Source organism: Globicephala melas, chromosome 15 (genome assembly GCF_963455315.2).
Source record: "Globicephala melas chromosome 15, mGloMel1.2, whole genome shotgun sequence".
NCBI classification, from domain to species: Eukaryota; Metazoa; Chordata; class Mammalia; order Artiodactyla; family Delphinidae; genus Globicephala; species Globicephala melas.
Genome location: NC_083328.1, coordinates 15261921 through 15277394, shown reverse-complemented (window position 1 = coordinate 15277394; position 15474 = coordinate 15261921). Strand labels below are relative to the sequence as shown.

General features: G+C 45.8%; 1 protein-coding gene across 2 annotated transcripts in view; it reads left to right on the top strand.

The window, feature by feature from the left end:
* Positions 1 to 15474, top strand: part of LOC115861229 (integrin alpha-M) — a 36318-nt gene that overhangs the window by 2870 nt on the left and 17974 nt on the right. For both annotated transcript variants that reach the window (XM_030871816.2, XM_030871818.2), the window contains 10 exons: positions 1159 to 1262; positions 1568 to 1638; positions 1785 to 1902; positions 7284 to 7414; positions 7844 to 7989; positions 8740 to 8893; positions 10134 to 10284; positions 11269 to 11342; positions 13978 to 14107; positions 14378 to 14520. In XM_030871816.2, the coding sequence (XP_030727676.2) occupies positions 1159 to 1262; positions 1568 to 1638; positions 1785 to 1902; positions 7284 to 7414; positions 7844 to 7989; positions 8740 to 8893; positions 10134 to 10284; positions 11269 to 11342; positions 13978 to 14107; positions 14378 to 14520 (1222 nt within the window). The remainder of the gene's footprint in view (positions 1 to 1158; positions 1263 to 1567; positions 1639 to 1784; positions 1903 to 7283; positions 7415 to 7843; positions 7990 to 8739; positions 8894 to 10133; positions 10285 to 11268; positions 11343 to 13977; positions 14108 to 14377; positions 14521 to 15474) is intronic.

Sequence of the window (15474 nt, the reverse complement as noted above, 5' to 3'; positions counted from 1 at the left end):
GCATTTCTTTTTTAAAAAAAATTAATTAATTAATTAATTAATGACCGTATGGGGTCTTCTCATTGTGGTGGTCTCTCTTGCTGTGGAGCACGGGCTCTAGGCACGTGGGCTTCCGTAGCTGTGGCTCGAAGCCTCTAGAGCATAGGCTCAGTAGTTGTGGCGCACGGGCTTAGTTGCTCCACGGCATGTGGGATCTTCCCGGACCAGGGCTCGAACCCACGTCTCCTGCATTGGCAGGCGGATTCTTAACCACTGCGCCACCAGGGAAGCCCTGCATTTCTTCTTTAAGGAGAGATTTATTTCCTTTTCTGTGAACACTTTTTTCTTATCTGTTGCCCATTTTTCTCTTGGTTTGTTTTTTTCCTTACTGGTTTGTGGGAGCTCTGACTATACTGAGGAAAGTAGTCTGGGGTATGAGTTGCTCATCTCCCTCCCCCGGTTTACTGTTTGTTTTCTGACTTCGCTTTTGGTAGTTGATCAGATACAGAAATTTATTTAAAATGACTGTGGAGTTGAATGTATTCACTTTAAAATGACCTCTGAGTATTATGTCATTCTTAGAGAGTTCCTTCTTACTCCAAGATTAAACATTTTCCCATTTTTGGATTGTACACGGATTAACTCATTTAATCCTGATAATAACCTTGAGGTAGGTACTGCTATTATCCATATTTTAGAGATGAGAAAATTGAAGCACAATAAGGTCATTAGTTGACGTGCCCAAGGTCACACAGGAAGTAAGGGTGGGACTAAATTTTAATTTCGGGCAGTAAAACTCCAAGGCCTCTATTCCTGTCCTCTATGCAATATTGCATCCCTGCCTGAATGGGGAAGTGATTCCAAGTTGGGAAGGTAGACTGTCTACCTTCATTGTTTGGCCTTCAGGATTTGGAAATTCTTGAATTTACTGAAATGACCTCTGGGAATTCAAATGACTGGATTACGAGAATATTCACAATAAACAATCAGCGGTTAAAAAAAATTCCCATGTTTTTCTTTGCTGAATCTTCCTCCTATTTCTGGGAGTTGGGGAATCCCTGTGAGGTTGGCTCCCCCACTTTTATTTTGGGTGGCGGAACTTCCATGGTCTCCTTCTCTCCCCAGATATCATAGCGTTCTCTTGTCCCTGTGGTGAGCTTTTCCCACCTCTCCCCCCAGGCTGGTGGTTGGAGCCCCCCAGGAGATAAAGGCTTCCAATCAAACGGGCGGCCTCTACAAGTGTGACTGCAGCATGGGCAAGTGTGAACCCATCCCCCTGCAGGGTGAGTCACTGCCCCTCGCTGGGACCCAGGGCTAGGGTTCCACTTCTGTACACACCTGGACTTGCCAGACGTTGCCTTTGTCTTGGGATCTGTGATGGGGGCCCAGGGAGCCAGCTCCCTGGCCTCTGAGCTGTATGCAGGCACCCTTGGACACCCCTCTGTGTCCCTTTCCATGGCCTACGTGCTTCTTTGAACCCCTCACACCTCCATGTCTCCCTGGTTGAGGTTCCTGTCCATCCCCTGTCCAGTTCTTACACAGTCCCGTCCATCCCCGAGGGTGACCATATATATATCTGTCCCCTCAGTACCCCCGGAGGCTGTGAACATGTCCCTGGGCCTGTCTCTGGCGTTCACCCCCAAACCTTTCCAGCTGCTGGTGAGTTGCATTGGGTCATGGGAGTGTCCCAAGGGAAGGAGTTGGAGGCCTAAGACTGCTGGGGCTGGGGTCTTGTTGGGTGGAGGTGCTGGGGTGAAAGGACAGGAAGCAGGGACAGCCCCTCCCACCTGTCCCCTGCGCCCTAGGCCTGTGGCCCCACTGGGCACCATATCTGCAAGGACAACACCTATGCGATCGGCTTCTGCTTCCTGTTTGAACCCAACCTACTGCAGCAACCCAGGAGGCTCCCAGAGGCCCTCAGAGGTGAGTACAGACAAGTAGCATGAGACTGGAGGGAGCTGGCAGGACTGGGCTGAGGGGCTCATAGTCTGGGGGGTTATTTAAAAGTCTTGGTGCAGAAGCATGAGGGAACTGGGTTCCAATGCAGAGAGGGGCTCTGGAGAGGTGCTAGGATCTTGCACTTTGAGGAAAGTCCTGATATAGCCACCCATCTATATGAGACAATGTCTCAACCATTGTCCTTAGAGTTAGTGCCTGGACTCAGCCTGGCCACAGTGCCTGACCATAGCCTTTGAGGCTCTAGCTGGTGTGGCCCTCGTCCACCTCTCCAACTTCTTTCCCAACCGTTCTACCTTAGTCACTGTGCTCCAGCTGCCTTTCTTCTCCAAGAACCACACCAAGCTGTCCCTGCCTCAGGGGCTTTGCACTTACTATTCCTTCAGCCTGCCATGCTCTTTCCCCAGATCTCAGCTGACAACCTATTACTGTCATCTCAGCTCAAATGTTAACTCTTCAGAGAGACCTTCCCTGAGTGGCTCTTCTAATAATTTCCACCATCACTTCCTACCACATTGCCCTGCTTTGCCCTCTTCATACCTATATATCCATATTTTACTTCTTTCTTTCTTTTTTTTTTTTTTTTTGTGGTACGCGGGCCTCTCACTGTTGTGGCCTCTCCCGTTGCGGAGCACAGGCTCTGGACGCACAGGCTCAGCGGCCATGGCTCACGGGCCCAGCCGCTCCGCGGCATGTGGGATCTTCCCAGACCGGGACACGAACCCGTGTCCCCTGCATCAGCAGGCGGACTCTCAACCACTGCGCCACCAGGGAAGCCCTTTACTTATTTCTTAGATGTCCTTTCTTCTGGGATGTAGGCTCTGTGATAGCCAGAGATTTTGTCGAGCTTGTTCACTTGCTGCTTGACAAATTGCTCCTGAACTTAGCAGCCAAAAACAAGAAACATTAATTATCTTACAGTTTCTGTGAATCAGGAATCTGGACACAGACTAGTTGGGGATCTCTGTCTCATGGTTTCTCAAGAGCTTGAAGTTGTCAAACCAGGGGTGTGGTCTCATCTGAAGGCTTGACTAGGGGAAGATCCACATCCAAGCTCACTTATAAGATGGTTGGACTGAGGGCCTCAGTCCACACTGGCTGCTGGTTCCTGCTTCCCTCACTTGCTTGTCCCATGGGCTTCCCCACAGAACAACTCACAACATGGCAGCTGGCTGCCCTCAGGGTGAGTGAACAAGGCAGTGAGAGAGCAAGAGAGAGTAAGAACCCAAGATGGACGTCACAGTCTTTTATAATCTAATCTCAGAAGACTTCTGCCATATTGTATTCTTTGGGAGTGAGTCAAAAAGTCCAGCTCACAGGGAGGATGTAGAGAAAAGAGAACCCTCCTACACTGTTGGTGGGAATGTAAATTGGTACAGCTACTATGGAGAACAGTACGGAGGTTCCTTAAAAAACTAAAAATATAGCTACCATATGATTCAGCAATCTCACTCCTGGGCATATATCTGCAAAAGACAAAAACCCTAATTCAAAAAGACACATGGACCCCAGGGTTCATAGCAGCACTATTTATAATAGCCAAGACATGGAAGCAACCTAAGTGTCCACCAACAGAAGAATGGATAAAGAAGATGTGATATATATATATATATATATATGTATATATACACACACACACACATAAACAGAAACAACAGAATACTACTCAACCACAGAAAAGAATGAAATAATGTTATTTGCTGCAACATGGATGGACCTAGAGAATATCACACTAAGTGAAGTAAGTCAGAGAAAGACAAATATTACATGGTATTACTTATATGTGGAATCTGAAAAATAATATAAATGAACCTACATGCAAAACAAAAACAGACTCACAGACATAGAAAACAAATGTATGGTTACCAAAGAGGAAAGGGAAGTGGGAGGGATAAATTAGGAGTCTGGGATTAACAGATACACACTACTACATATAAAATAGATAAGCAACAAGGATTCACTGTATAACACAGCAGACAACATTCAATATCTTGTAATAACCTTAAATGGAAAATAATCTGAAAAATATACTTGAATAACTTTACTGTACACCTGAAACTAACACAATATTGTCAATCAACTATACTTCAGTAAAAATAAATAAATAAAAACTCCAGCTCACAATCAAGATGAGGAGGTTATGCAAGGGTGTTAACTCTATCAGGAGGTGAGAATCTTGGGGACCATCTTGGTGGCTCCTTACCCTTGTTCCCCAAGCATCTCTTGATTGAAAGAGAGTAAGTGAATGAATGTTTTTATCCAGCTGATTTCTTTCTTTTTTTCTTTTTTTTGTGTGGCTGTGTTGGGTCTTTGTTGCTGCACGTGGGCTTTCTCTAGTTGTGGCGAGTGGGGGCTACTCTTCGTTGCAGTGCGTGGGCTTCTCAGTGCCGTGGCTTCTTTTGTTGCGGAGCATGGGCTGTGGTTGTTGAAGCACGCAGGCTCAGTATCTGTGGCACGTGGGTTCCAGGGCGCACGGGCTTCAGTAGTTGTTGCACGCGGGCTCAGTAGTTGTGGCACATGAGCTTAGTTGCTCTGTGGCATGTGGGATCTTCCCGGACCAGGGCTTAAACCCGTGTCCCCTGCATTGGCAGGAGAATTCTTAACCGCTGGGCCACCAGGGAAGTCCCATATCCAGCTGATTTCTGACACCGATTTCTTCAACTCCTTGGCCATCTTTTTGCTTGTTTCCAAGTTGGTTCTGGAACCAAGGGCAGATATGTCTTTCTTTTACAGTTTTCTTTTTTCTCAAGCTCCTTTGAACTTCACTTTGACAATAACCTTCCCTCCTTCTTCACAGAATAAACGAAGACTGCCAGGTGTAAACTCCTTCCACGTCCTCCTTCTCCGTGTCCAGATTTCCTGGCACCACTCTTGGCAGCATTTCACTGATTTTAGAGGAAGACCTGTCCTTTCCATGAGTAATTTTTCCATCTGGGCTTTTGAGGCTCTCTCGCATCACCAACTCTGGGGTTCACATCTTTAGTCACTTGCTCTCTCCAGGAACCTAAATCCCAACCCCTCCTTTGAATGTAAACCTGCTCATGCTACCCATAACTTAAAAAGAATCAACCACTCAAACTGATAGCAATGAAAATAACCTTCCCTCCCCCGGTCTCCTCTCCATCTTCTGCCCTCTCTCCTTCCCTTCATCACCAACCTTCTTGGAAGGGATCTCTCTCCTTGCCTCCATTGGCCCCATGCTGTGATCCTTCACCCTTTGACATCTGGCTCCTGCCCACCCATCATATAGACCTTGCTGTTGCCAGTGGCATCTGTGACCCTCTAAAGGCCAAATCTCTATTCTGTCCTCACGTTCTCTGACTTTTCCAATGTGACCTGCAGATCACCTCTTCCTTCCCCCAGCACCTTGGCTTCAGACATCTCTCCTCTCCTCTCTTCTCTTCCTCCTACTTGTGCCCCTACTGAGGGCTCCTACGAAGCTCCAGCTCCAAGCTGTCTTCCTCTGCCTCCCCTGCCCACCTGATTACAGCTTCTGTTCTTGCCCATGTGCTCTTCGTGTCTGACTGCATCCAATTCTGTGGCTTCAGCTCCCACCCCCACGTTTCTCTCTTCAGTCCTCACTCTTAAGCATTCCAGACTCTTCTTTTTGAAAACATTTTCATTTCCTTAAAAATAGATGAAACATGCACTCGGTTCATAGTTCAAAAGGCACTAAGGGTTATCCTATAAAAACCTCTCCTTCTTGGGTCTCGGAGCTCCTCTTTCCTTCCTGAGAGGCAGTTACTGTTACCAGTGTCTCATGGCTTCTTCTGGAGGTACTCCACGTATCAATATTTACTGACATAGGCGTCTGTATACTTCACTTTGTGCCACAAAAGGTAGCGTGCTCTACACACTGGATTGTACCTTGATTCTTTTCACTTAGTGTACCTTTGAGATTTTCAAGAAAATTTCTGGCTTATCTTCCCTGTTTATTTTCTATATAAATGTTAGAATCTGCTTGTCTATTTTTTAAAAAGCCAACACTTTTTCTGGATAATTTTATCTTATTTTTTCACTAATGATACAGTAAAATTGACCGTTTTTTCCCTTGTGGTGTACAATTCCATTAATTTTAAGACATGCTTAGATTTGTGTAAACAGCAACATGAACAGGATACGAAAGAATTCTTTTACCTCCTAAAAAATTCTTTGTGCTGGGCTTCCCTGGTGGCGCAGTGGTTGAGAGTCCGCCTGCCGATGCAGGGGACGCGGGTTCGTGCCCCGGTCCGGGAAGATCCCACATGCCGCGGAGCGGCTGGGCTCAGGAGCCATGGCTGCTGAGCCTGCGCGTCTGGAGCCTCCGCAACGGGAGAGGCCGCAACAGTGAGAGGCCCGCGTACAGAAAAAAAAAAAAAAAAATCCTTTGTGCTACCCTTTTCTACACTGGATCCTTGAAAAATGGCCAGTTTAAACTGCGTGGGTCCACCTATATGTGGATTTTTTTTCCCCACTAAATTCGTGCTACAGTACTACCGGATCTGAGGTTGGTTGAATCCGCAGATGCAGAATTGCGGATATGGAATTGCGGATACGAAGGGCAGACTGTGAAGTTATACATGCATTTTTAACTGCATGGAGGGTGGGGGCCCCTCATCCTTGCGTTGCTCAAGGGTCAACTGTATTTAGAAAGGGACTAGTTATAAAGGTGTGGCAGGGTCTAAAGAAGCTACAAGGGATGGTCCAGGAACCCAGGGTGAACAACAGTGGAGCTGTTGCCACCCTAGGCTGATGGGACAAAGAGAGGCAGAAGTCCCCAGAATCTGGAAGGACAGGGAGTCATGGGGAGTGGGCCTCCTTGAGAGGAGCACTGATCTGTTGAGGGACACAGTTGGCCCAAAGCAGGCTTGCAGGAAGGGAGCTGAGGGAAATACTCTGATCTCACCCTCTTCCCTCCCTCCAGTCTCCTGTTGAGGCTCCTAACTGGGCAAACAAGCCAGAGGTTGAAAGAGCCCTGTTGACATGTCCCATGTGGGCTGAGCTCTGGGCAAAGTGGGGAATGGTAGAAAGTGGATTTGGGGCTGGGGCAGAATGGGGGGCTGGAGGGAGGACGTCCAGCATACGTTTATATGCACTATTCCTTTTTTCCCCTGTAACTTATTTCTCCCTTTGTATCTTTGGCAAATTATTTCTTATTCTTCATGAGGTAGCTGTGATAGCACTGCTTTCCCTGACTGCCTTGAGCAGAATGAACCATATTTTTCCATACCACTCTGTCCCATGTTTTTATTTAGCTAGGCACATGGGTTGCATCGTGTTTACCTTTCATTCTCATGTCAGCAGAGTGCTGACATGCAAAAAATGAACCCTGAGTCTCTTGTAATCAATTCCTTTTCCTTTTTCCCCAGGGTGCCCTCAGAAAGAGAGTGACATTGCCTTTTTGATTGATGGCTCTGGTAGCATCAACCCGACAGACTTTCAGCGGATGAAGAACTTTGTCTCAACTGTGATGAGTCAATTCCAAAAGTCCAAAACCTTGGTAAGGGTCAGTGGGTAGGTTAGGGAACAGCTTGCATAAGGCTGGAAAGTACGTGGCAACCAGGCTGCCACGTTGCTGTCCTGCTTCTATTAGAGATGTTGCCAATTGCCAGCTGATCATCGTTTTCTTTCATGATTTGCTTCCTTGCTCTGTCTGGATGTGGCCTCAGCTTTCCTCCAGCCCCCTGTAAAGCAGGCAGACTCATTGATAGGGGTTGGCGTGGGACATGAAACCCACATGTCATCTCTGGCTGAGTTCTAGTGCTGGAAAGTGGGAGCTGATGGCCGATCTCTGTCCTGGTGAGGCGGAAGGACTGGGGGCAGGGCAGAATTGGGAGGAATTTGGAGACTAGAGTGTTTCAAGATTTATGGATGGTTAAGGGGGAGGAGGGACACCTTCTCCAGTGTAATACCAGGTGCCCGTTCCCAGTTCTCTTTGATGCAGTACTCTGAAGAATTTCAGACTCATTTCACCTTCAACGATTTCAAGAGAAACCCTTCCCCGGCATCGCTGGTGAGGCCAATAATACAGCTGTTGGGAAGGACACACACGGCCACAGGGATCCGCAAAGTTGTGTAAGCTCTTCCCTCTTTGCTTAGGATGGAAGGAGGAGGTTTTATTTTTCGTTGAGCTTTGCAGGAAGAGGGGAGTTGTTCAGACAGGGCTGGGGTAGAGGGTATTTCCGGTGGAGGGGTGAGTAAACGTGTGGAGGAGGGACTGTGCCTGGTATGGTCATGACATACAAGTCGTGAGTAAAGGTGGGATTAAGGGGGCGGGGAGGGAAGGGAAGGCTAGAGAGAGGCTAGAAGGATCAGTTGAGGCCAGATCATCAAGGCAACTGAAAAGCCAGTGGATCCATTGAAGGTTTTAGCAGTGGGGACACGTACCCATATCTTGTTTTAGAAAGTTCACTCTGATCTCTGTGTGTGTGTGTGTCTGTGTAGAGGCAAGGCTGGGGATTGGGACAAAAGTGCAGGATGATATGCTGGAGAACCATTGCCTCACATCAGGAGAGGTCTGATGAAGGCACAATTAAGCTTATTAATTTCTTTTTAATTTAGAAGGAATAATACTCAGTTAAAAAAAAATCAATCTATGCCAAAGTGTATAACGGCAATGAAGGCTTCCTTTCCCTCCACTCTTTCCTGTTCTCCTGCTGCCCTTCCAGATATTGGGGCAGCTACATCTCAGTGCTTGTCCCAGGAGAACCCAAGTACCTCCTAGACAGAGCCCAGTTGCATCTGTCACTGCTGACGTTCCTTCCCTAGCATCAAGCGTATCTCTGTCGGCTCGAATTTGACTTTTCCCTCCTCTACCCTGGACAGAAGAGAACTGTTTCACAGCAGAAACGGAGCCCGGGAGAATGCCCTTAAGATACTGGTTGTCATCACAGATGGAGAAAAGTTTGGCGATCCTTTGGACTACAAGGATGTCATCCCTGAAGCGGATAGAAAGGGGGTCATTCGCTACGTCATTGGGGTAGGAAATGTGGCTCTCCGGCCTGATGCTTCCGTAGAGGATTCTACTTGGATACACCCTCCTTTGAATTTGCAAACATCAATAAAATCAAAGTGGGGCAAGGCTCATCTCTGCTAACCCATATGTTCACAATAGTGAACTATTGTCGTAATAATGCTATGTAACAAACTATCCCAACATTCAGTGGCTTAAAACAGTAAGTGAGTCTGTGCGTCAGCTGGGCAATTTTTCTGGTCCTAGCTGGACTCCCTCATGCATCTGTAATCAGCTGCAGGTTGGTTGGCAGCTCTGATGATCTTGGCTGGGCTCTCTCCATTTCTGAGGGTTGCCATCAATATCTGTTTGCCGGGCTGGAACGACCGGGGTAACTTGGCTCTTCTGTTCCCTGTGTCTCATCCTCCAGTGGGCTAGCCTGGGTGTGTCCTCGTGGTGAAGGCAGAGGAACAAAAGAGCAAGTGGAAATGTGGCAAGCACTTTTTCCAGCCTCTGGTTTTTTTTTTTTTTTTTGCGGTACGCGGGCCTCTCACTGTTGTGGCCTCTCCCGTTGCGGAGCACAGGCTCCGGACGCGCAGGCCCAGCGGCCATGGCTCATGGGCCCAGCCGCTCCGCAGCATGTGGGATCTTCCCGGACCAGGGCACGAACCCGTGTCCCCTGCATCGGCAGGCGGACTCTCAACCACTGCACCACCAGGGGAGCCCCAGCCTCTGTTTTTATCACATATGATAATGTGCGTGGGCTAAACCAGTACACATGGTTGAGCCCAGAGACAATGAGCGGAACAGAATACTCTGCCCAGAGGAGGAGGGCAGAGCACAGCTTTGGGGAAAGGCCTTGGCTACAGGAAGGGGCAAAGGGTTGGGAACATCAGTGTCCTCAAACTACTACAATGTCTTGCATGACATAGAAAGAGGTATCATCACGGGTCTCTGGCTTGGCAAGTAGAAAACACCTTCATATGAAGGAGAAAGCGCCCCCTTGTTCTGAAGAGAGGTCAGCCCCACACCAGGAGGGGCTGCAAATGGACTAAAGGCTGGATTTCAGCCCCAATTTCTCCCTTGACAGAATGTAGAGTGTACAACCTGCTCTACCGTACCTGGCAGCTCTGTCCCAGGGGCCTTCTGGTGCATTCCTTCCTTGGACAGAGATTGTTTCAGATTCTTTTCCTGCAGAATTTTCTTTGCTGGAGGAGAGTACTACCCCCAGAAAGTGTCTGATTCAGCTTTTGTTTTTTTGTAACAGGTGGGAGATGCCTTCATCAGTGACAAATCTCTAAAAGAGCTCGATACCATCGCATCCAAGCCGCGTGGTGATCACGTGTTCCAGGTGAATAACTTTGAAGCTCTGAAGACCATTCAGAACCAGCTTCAGGAAAAGATCTTTGCGATTGAGGGTGAGCTAAGGTTTTGTAGTCCTGGAGCAGCTGCAAAGGCAGCTCCTTATCCCAAAACACGTACTTCCCTGTAGAAATAAGAACCTCCTAGCCCTTGGAACCCTGAGCCTCAGCATCAACTCCTTTCTTCTTCCATTTCCCAGCAACTCTGGCCTCTCTTGCTCAACTACTTTGAAATGGAAAAATTTAGACTTTTCTCTCTACTTTTGCAATCTTGGCTATAGGCTGAAAAATTAGAGGGTAGGGGAGTCAAATCCCTCACAGTATTTTCCCCCAAATTTGGATGTGTTGCCAACATTTGTCTCTTTGGTTCACTGCTGTATCCCCAGTGCCTAGAATAATGCCTGGTACATAAAGGGTGCTCAATAAATGTTTGTTGAATAAAAGAATTTAAAAGTTGAGGGAAGGTTCATATACAGTCTGGATTTATGGTTTCTCTTGAAAATTTGGAAGATTAGACACCTTTAGGACCATATTCCCGCTTGGCAAAAAGTAGCTGGAGCCAAATAGCCACCATCCCTTTAAAAGGGGCATATGGCTAGATGAGCAACAAACATATAAATTGTAGCCATTATCTTTTCTTTTTTCTGATTTATTCATTTATTTTTTTGGCCACGCCATGAGGCATGCGGATCTTAGTTCCCCGACCAGGGACCGAACCCGTACCCCCTGTAGTGGAAGTGCGGAGTCTTAACCACTGGACCACCAGGGAAGTCCCTGCACTATCTTGTAACAACCTATAATGGAGTATAATCTGCAAAAATACTGAATCACGCTGCTGTACACCTGAAACTAACATTAATATTGTAAATTAACTATGCTTCAATAAAAAAAGGAAAGCATAACAGAGGACATGTAAGAAAAAGGGGGGTGCACACGGCTTCCATCTGAGCCTCCTTTTGTCTGGCCACCACAGCCCTGAGTTTCCAACTCCTGTTCTAGGCTCCTCTACTTTCTTTAATGTAAATGTTCTTCTCCTCACAGGTACGCACACAGGAAGTACCAGCTCCTTAGAGTATGAGATGTCTCAGGAAGGCATCAGTGCTGTCTTCACCTCCGTAAGTGGTCTTTTGTTTAATTGGGGTTGGGAGCAAGACGAAGAGGGAGAAGAGGTTCGAAGGTTTGGGGGCTCATCTCTGTGACAGGTGTTTGTTGGGAGGCACCTCTTTGATGGGCAGCAGTGGTCCCTTCTCTCTTCCTTGTCAATCCTGTTCTTTTTTTAAAAAAAATTGAGATATAATGGACATAAACATGGTAATAGCCTCAGGTGCACAACATAGCGATTTAATATATGTGTATAGCATTGCAAAATGATCACCACAATAAGTCTAGTTAACATCCATCACCTTACACAGTTACACAATTTCTTTTTCTTGTGATGAGAACTTTAAGATTTATTCTCTTAGCAACTTTCAAGTATACAATACACTATTATTATTATTATTATTATTTTTTGTGGTACGCGGGCCTCTCACTGCTGTGGCCTCTCCCGTTGCGGAGCACAGGCTCCGGACTCACAGGCCCAGCGGCCATGGCTCACGGGCCCAGCCACTCCACGGCATGTGGGACCTTCCCGGACCGGGGCACGAACCTGTGTCCCCTGCATCGGCAGGCGGACTCTCAACCACTGCGCCACCAGGGAAGCCCCAATACACTATTATTAACTGTAGTCACCATGCTGTACATTACACCACCAGGATTTATTTATTTTATGACTGGAAGTTTGTACTTTTTTTTTTTTTAACATCTTTATTGGAGTATAATTGCTTTACAATGGTGTGGTAGTTTCTGCTTTATAACAAAGTGAATCAGTCATACATATACATATATCCCCATATCTCTTCCCTCTTGCAGCTCCCTCCCTCCCACCCTCCCTATCCCACCCCTCTAGGTGGTCACAAAGCACCGAGCTGATCTCCCTGTGCTGTGCGGCTGCTTCCCACTAGCTATCTATTTTATGTTTGGTAGTGTACATATGACCATGCCACTCTCTTACTTCGTCCCAGCTTACCCTTCCCTCTCCCTGTGTCCTCAGGTCCATTCTCTACTTCTGCATCTTTATTCCTGCCCTACCCCTAGGTTCTTCATAACTATTAACAAAAATTTTTTTTTAGATTCCATATATATGTGTTAGCATGCGGTATTTGTTTTTCTCTTTCTGACTTACTTCACTCTGTATGACAGACTCTAGGTCCATCCACCTCACTACAAATAACTCAATTTTGTTTGAAGTTTGTACTTTTTGACCACTTTCACCCATTTTGCACACCACCCACCACTGCCTTTGGCAATCACCAGTCTGTTCTCTGTATGTATAAGTTTGTTATTTTTAACTTCACATATAAGTAAGATCATGCAGTGTTTGACTTTCTCCGATTTATTTCACTCAGCATAATCCTCCAGGTCCATCCATGTTGTCACAAATGGCAGGATTTCCTTCTTTTTACTTGCTGAATAATATTCCATTGTGTACATATACACCACATTTTCTTTATTTGTTCATCCGTTGATGAACACTTACATTGCCTCCATGTCTTGGCTATTGTAAAAAATGCTGCAACGATCATGGGGTTGCATATACCTTTTCAAGTTAGTGTTTTCATTTCTTTTGGATATTTACCCAGAAGTGTAATTGCTGGATCATACTGTAGTTTTATTTTTAAAGTTTTGTGGAACCCCCATACTCTTTTCCATAGTGGCCTCACCAATTACATTTCCACCAACAGTGTACAAGGGTTCCCTTTTCTACACGTCCTTAACAACACTTATTTCTTCTCTTATGATGACAGGCATCTGACAGGTGTGAGGTGATACCTCATTGTGGTTTTGATTTGCATTTCCTTGATGATTAGTGATGTTGAGCACTTTTTTCATGCACCTCTTGGCCATCTGTATGTCTTCTTTGGAAAAATGTCTTTTTGGATCCTCTACCCATTTAAAAATCAGGTTTTAAAACAAACTTTTGAGTTGTATGAGTTCTTTATATATTTTGGATATTAACCCCTTATTGGATATATGATTTGCAAATATTTCCTCCTGCTCTGTAGGTTACCTTTTCATTTTGTTGATGATTTCCTTTGCTATGTAGAAGCTTTTTAGTTGATGTAGTCCCACTGCTTATTTTGTTTTTGGTGTTAAATCTAAAAAATCATCACCAAGACAAATGTCAAGGAGATTACTACCTATGTTTTCTTCTTGGAGTTTTATGGTTTCATGTCTTATGTCCAAGTCTTTAATCCATTTTGAATTGATTTTTGTGACTAGTGTAAGATAGTGGTCCAGTTTCATTCTTTTGCATGTGGCTGTCTAATTTTCCCAACACCATTTATTGAAGAGACTGTCCTTTCGTCACTGTATATTATTCTCTCCTTTGTTGTATATTGATTTACCATATATGCATGGGTTTATTTCAGGGGTCTCTGTTCTGTTCCATTGATCTACATGTCTGTTTTTAATGCCAATACCATACTGTTTTGATAACTATAGTTTTGCAATATAGTTTGAAACCAGGAAGTGTGATGCCTCCAGCTTTGTTCTTTCTCAAAATTGCTTTGATTATTTGGGGTCTTTTGTGGTTCCATACAAATTTTAAGATTGTTTGTTCTATTTCAGTGAAAAAATGCCATTGGGATTTTTGATAGGGATAACACTGAAGCTCTAGATTTCTCAATCCTGTTCTACATTCTTGCCCAGGATGGTCCCTTGTTGGGTGCTGTGGGGAGCTTTGACTGGGCTGGTGGAGCCTTTCTGCATACGTCACAGGATAAAGTCTCCTTCATCAACACAACCAGGGTAGATTCAGACATGAATGATGCTTACCTGGGTAAGTAGAGAGGGCAGGGTTACTTTAAGAAGGGGTCAGGATATGGCATAACTCAACTAGTTTAGATGTCCTTGGATCTTTCATAAGCTCTTGGGACAGGTTTAAAGGCAGAAATTTCAAAGCTTCATTTTAATTGTGTTAACGAAGAGGAATATAGTGCAAGGTCCAATTACCCCAAGTTCCCAAGCATGGGGCTGCCCCACTGCCCCTGTTCAAGGGATAGTCCTGTTGGAGGGGGCAGTGCTTTTCCTCTTAGTTCATCATCTTCAGGTTATGCTGCTGAAGTCATCTTGCGGAACCGGGCGCAAAGCCTGCTTCTGGGGGCGCCTCGATATCAGCACATCGGCCTGGTGGTGATATTCAAAAAGGCCGCAGGTGCTTGGGAGAAAAACGCTGAAATCAAGGGCAGCCAGGTGAGTGCAGAGTGTGTGGGGCATGGATGTGCCAACAGAGGCACCCTGGGGGCTGAGGGCTTCTGGGATGGGCATCATCAGATTCCAAGTGTGGCAGAGTCTTGTAAAGCAGAGGGCTTTAAGCTGGAGAGTCATGGGACCAACTTTGCATTTGAGAATGTTGTGTCCTCACTTTTCTAATAATGGTAAATAACAACACTTGACCTGTACAGAGCTCTCTACAAGCCTACCTGTACACAAAGCTGGCATTTGACCAGTCCATAACCAGTATAGCCATATTAGTTATTAAAATATTGAAATAATTCTATATCTGTCAATAAACAGCTGTTTCCTTGAGACATCCTTCCCCCCTGCACCTGCCATACACTCTGACCCCTCCCCCCAATACTCTTTGAACTTCCCCATGATCCAGCAACTATGAAGTCAGTGACCACTCCAGCTTAGCCCATGGTTGGTACCTGAGAAGACACCTCTAGGACCTCTAGGACCCACTCCAGGGGGTGGGGACCTCTAGGGGACCTCTAGGGGGGACCTCTAGGACCCACTCCAGCTAAGCCCATGGTTGGTGCCTGAGAAGTCCCAGGAGTTCAATATTTTGAATATCACCCCTGCAAAAGCTGTTTTTTAAAACCCTCAAAAAAGTCAGCAAACAGAATCCAGCAGTCTATAAAAAGGATAGTACATCGTGACCAGTTATGGTTTATAATGATGCAGGGCTTGTTCAACAATGTTGCAGAAATGGACAAGCTGATTCTAAAGTTCATATGACAATGCAAGAGACCCAGAATAGCCAAAATAATCTTGAAAAAGAAGAACTAAGTTGGAGGATTCTCACCCCAATTTTGAAACTTACTATAAAGTGACAGTAATCAAGACAGGGTGGTACTAGCATAAGGATAGACCAGTGAAATAGAACTGAGAGTCTAGAAATAAACCCATACATCTATGGTCAAT